Source organism: Pelophylax lessonae, assembly GCF_965119305.1.
Source record: "Pelophylax lessonae genome assembly, chromosome: 2".
NCBI lineage: Eukaryota > Metazoa > Chordata > Amphibia > Anura > Ranidae > Pelophylax > Pelophylax lessonae.
This window is the reverse complement of record NC_138769.1, coordinates 67,695,101-67,698,694: the sequence shown is the minus strand read 5'-3', so window position 1 is coordinate 67,698,694 and position 3,594 is coordinate 67,695,101. Positions and strand designations below refer to the sequence as shown.

The following is a 3,594-nucleotide window of genomic DNA, read 5'->3' as shown; positions in this document are numbered from 1 at the left end:
TTAATCTATTTATGTATGAAGGGATCTGTGAATCTGAAGGAATGCAATACTACAATATTATTTTATATAATTATTCATGCATTTTAGCCAGACAGGAATTCTTATTTTTTTTCTTTTTGCTTGGCAGGCAAAAATGTTCTACATGACAATACAAAAAATGCATCGGCTTTGTTTTGATACATATATATTTTGACATTATATTACTGATGAAGTGTTAAAGCCTGAAAGGGTTTTCGAAAGCTGCAGCGAATGTGTTAAGACTGTTAATGAAGCAAAAGAATCTAAGGACCAAATTAGCTCTTACACCCACACTGCGGAAAATACAGGAACTGTCTTACAGAATTGCATCATGACTTTTACCTGGGGATGTTAGTATTATGTTCATTCGAATTGATGGAATTGGAACGACAGGCTCCCCCAAAAGACATTTTAAAACCGTGTACCTACATGGATGGTTTTAAAAAAGAAAATATATTAAAATTTTCACATTTAAATGTAAGGTTCTATAGGAAGATGAATGAATCACTTACATGACTAATGTACTGTATGCACGCTTATAAGGCTTGATTGTCAGACCGATGTTACATCGCATTTTCTCAAGAATACTGGCACAGTAATCTGCTTTCTTTAGAACACTGCAGCAGACGTGTCACTAGCTTTGCACCGTGGGTAAGGGAAAAGTCAGATCAATTCAGGTACAACAAATGCTGCCTTACTGGCCAATTTAACAAACTGTCTCTATAATTAAAGTGAACCTGTCATGTGAAAAATATCTGTGCTGTCACTCCAGACTCTCCTTCTGAATATGTTAGCTCCATGGCTGTCATACCGATAGCATTACCATTTTGTGAGTCATTACTAGGCTTCACTACCTTGTGAGACACTACATGACCCAGTGACCCAGTATGCAGACAGTGAAGTTGTAATTCCCAACCTGTCTACTTGTTTCGGGTCAGTGATCAGCAAGCCAGCCATGCAGCTAGCAGTTGTAGAAGGGAATCAGGGGTGTCAATGTAGATATTACTCTGACAGTAAGTTTCTTTTAAATGGGAACATTGGTGTGTCCTCAAAATTTGAGTCATTTTTGTAACATTTACATGAAAGTATTTTTTTTTTTTCAAAACTAAATTGGTCCCAAATTTATTATATAAATGAATGCTGGTAAACGTATTATGTTTTTGCTTGTATAAATATCATTCTTCAGCCTTCACAGAGCTATTGGAGCAAAAGCCTTCTAACTGTACTAGAAGCTTTAGCCTAGCATGTGTTTGTTGAATATATACTTGGCAATGCCAGAGTGGCTCAACCAAAGCTTCTTCAAGCTGGTGATGTGATCTCCAAGTTTTTTCATCGTCTCTACGCTCTCTGACAAATAAGGAGACTCCAGGAAGTCGGTCATGTGAGGGTCATTCTTATCAGCAGCCACACCATGGAGGTCAAGCAGAGCCTGCTTTACGGATTTCTCCAGCTTTAGAGCAGTTTGCAGTGCATCTAAACCATTTGTCCAGTCATCACGCTCTGGTTTCTCAACACTCTGGAGGAACACCCTCCCTCCTCTCTGGTTCTGGTATTTGATTAGCTTCTCTGCATGCTCCCTCTCCTCTTCTGAATGTTTCCGGAAAAACTTGGCAAAACTACCAAGACCTACGTCGTCACGGTCAAAATAGGAGGCCATAGACAGATAGACATAGGAGCTGTGGTATTTCAGGTTCCCCATGCGGTTGAGACCAGCCTTGCAGTCTTTATGGAAGTTTTGTCTGCCCTGAGACTCCATGATAGTGTGTAGTGCAGAGCCAGCTGGAAGTGACAATTGTGTGCAGAGAAAGCCCTCCTGATGTATAAAGGAAGCCCCTCCTGCTGAAAGTATTTTTGATGTGATTTTTACATTTTTATTTGTTTGCTTCTTTATATTTTGATTATTGTATATATTGAGTCTCCCAATGGTTCCTTTAGTGCATCCTTTCTCAACCAGGGTTCCTCCAGAGGTTGCAAGGGTTCTTTTATTACCCCCCTCCCACCTAACCAATGGTCACCACTTTTTAGATACTGTAAAAGGGGGGTGGGTTCCCACTGATCACCAGTGTAATGGGGTCTCTAATGGACTAGGAACGCAGAGAGAGCCCATGGGGGTGAATCACAGAACCTGGCATGTAGTCGTTTACTGGAGAACTTGAGCATACAGATGGGATGGCTATAGGACACAGTACAGATAAATAGTCCTCAGGGCAAAAATATGTCACAGTACTAATAAATAGTCCACGGAATGGCAATATGGCACAGCAATGGGAGATGATCCTCAGGGTGGTAATGTGGCAGAGTAAGGGTTAACTGCTAATGGAGCAGAAATACGGCACAGCAAAGGGGAAACATTCCAATGGGAAATGAGGAGGCCCTGCAAGGGAGAATATGGCACAGCAAAGGAGACACAGTTCACAGGGCAACAAGAAGGCACAGCAAGCGGGAATGATACTCAGGGTGGTGATATGGCATAGTAAAGGGAAAACAGTCCACAGGGAAACAAGGAGGCACAGCAAGGGAAAATATTCCTTTAGGGCAGTAATATAGCACAGAAAGGAAACAGTCCACAGGTCAACACAAAGTCACAGCAAGAGAGAATGATCCTTAGGGTGGTAAAATCGCACAGAAAAGGAGACACAGTCCACAGGGCAACAAGGAGGCACATCAAGGGAGAATGATCCTTAGGGCAGTAACATGGCACAGCAAGGTGGAAACAGTCCACAGGGCAACAAGAAGGCACAGCAAGGGAAAATGATTCTCAGGGTGGTAACATGGCACAGCAAAGGGGAAACCGATCACAGGGCATCAAGTAGGCACAGCAAGGGGGAACAATCCTCATGGCAGTAATAGAGCACTGCAAGTAGAAAGACAGGAGGGTTCTGGGACTCAAGCTGAGGATGCTGAATGACCCCAGGTTACTGGCGAGGTGGTCTAGGTGATGGATGTACTGTTCAGAAAGGTCTTTGGAGGCAGATCCCTGGGCAGGAATCCCCTGGGTCCAGAGCAAGAGAAAGAGGAGCACTGGGCACCCTGGTCCCGAGTCAGGGGCTGAAGAAAGCAAAGGGCACAAGCAGAAAGGTGGCAAGGCAATGGGGCAGAGGCAGTACTTAGAGGCTCAACCTCACAGGCATCCAGGAGGACTGGTAGCAGAATTACATACTAGGTTCTCCAGCCCAGGTACATATACAGTACCTGGTGCAATCTCATAGCTCAGCAAGCCTGATGCTTAGAATCAGATTGCAGGATCAACATGCTCTACCCCCATTCTGCATGGCCACATCAAGTGCACCAGAAGGGAGCAAGTTCTATGTCTCCAGTGGAGCACACATGGAAGAGGAGCACACTATGCCTGCTAGATCCTGGCACCTAGGGGAAGAAAGTCTGCGTCCAGTAAGAGGGAATCCACATAACGGCTGCAGTAGAGGATAGGCTGGTGCCTTGCACTTAGGAAGTGTGGAATGGCGGGAGCTGTGTGTGAGGGGCCAGATGTTGGCTGCATGTCTCCCCACACGTATGTGGTGTGGGGCAGTGGGAGACGTGCGGGAAGCAGCGGGGAAATCTGGGCACTGTGACAGG

General features: G+C 44.5%; 1 protein-coding gene across 1 annotated transcript; it reads right to left on the bottom strand.

Annotated features, from left to right (window-relative positions):
* Positions 1-1,252: 1,252 nt before the first annotated feature.
* Positions 1,253-1,787, bottom strand: LOC309547304 (ferritin, lower subunit-like; the record flags this gene model as incomplete). The annotated part of the gene is made up of 1 exon (XM_082247137.1): positions 1,253-1,787. The coding sequence occupies exon 1, from the start codon at positions 1,772-1,774 to the stop codon at positions 1,253-1,255; it is 522 nt and encodes a 173-aa protein (XP_082103263.1). The 5' UTR covers positions 1,775-1,787.
* Positions 1,788-3,594: the final 1,807 nt, after the last annotated feature.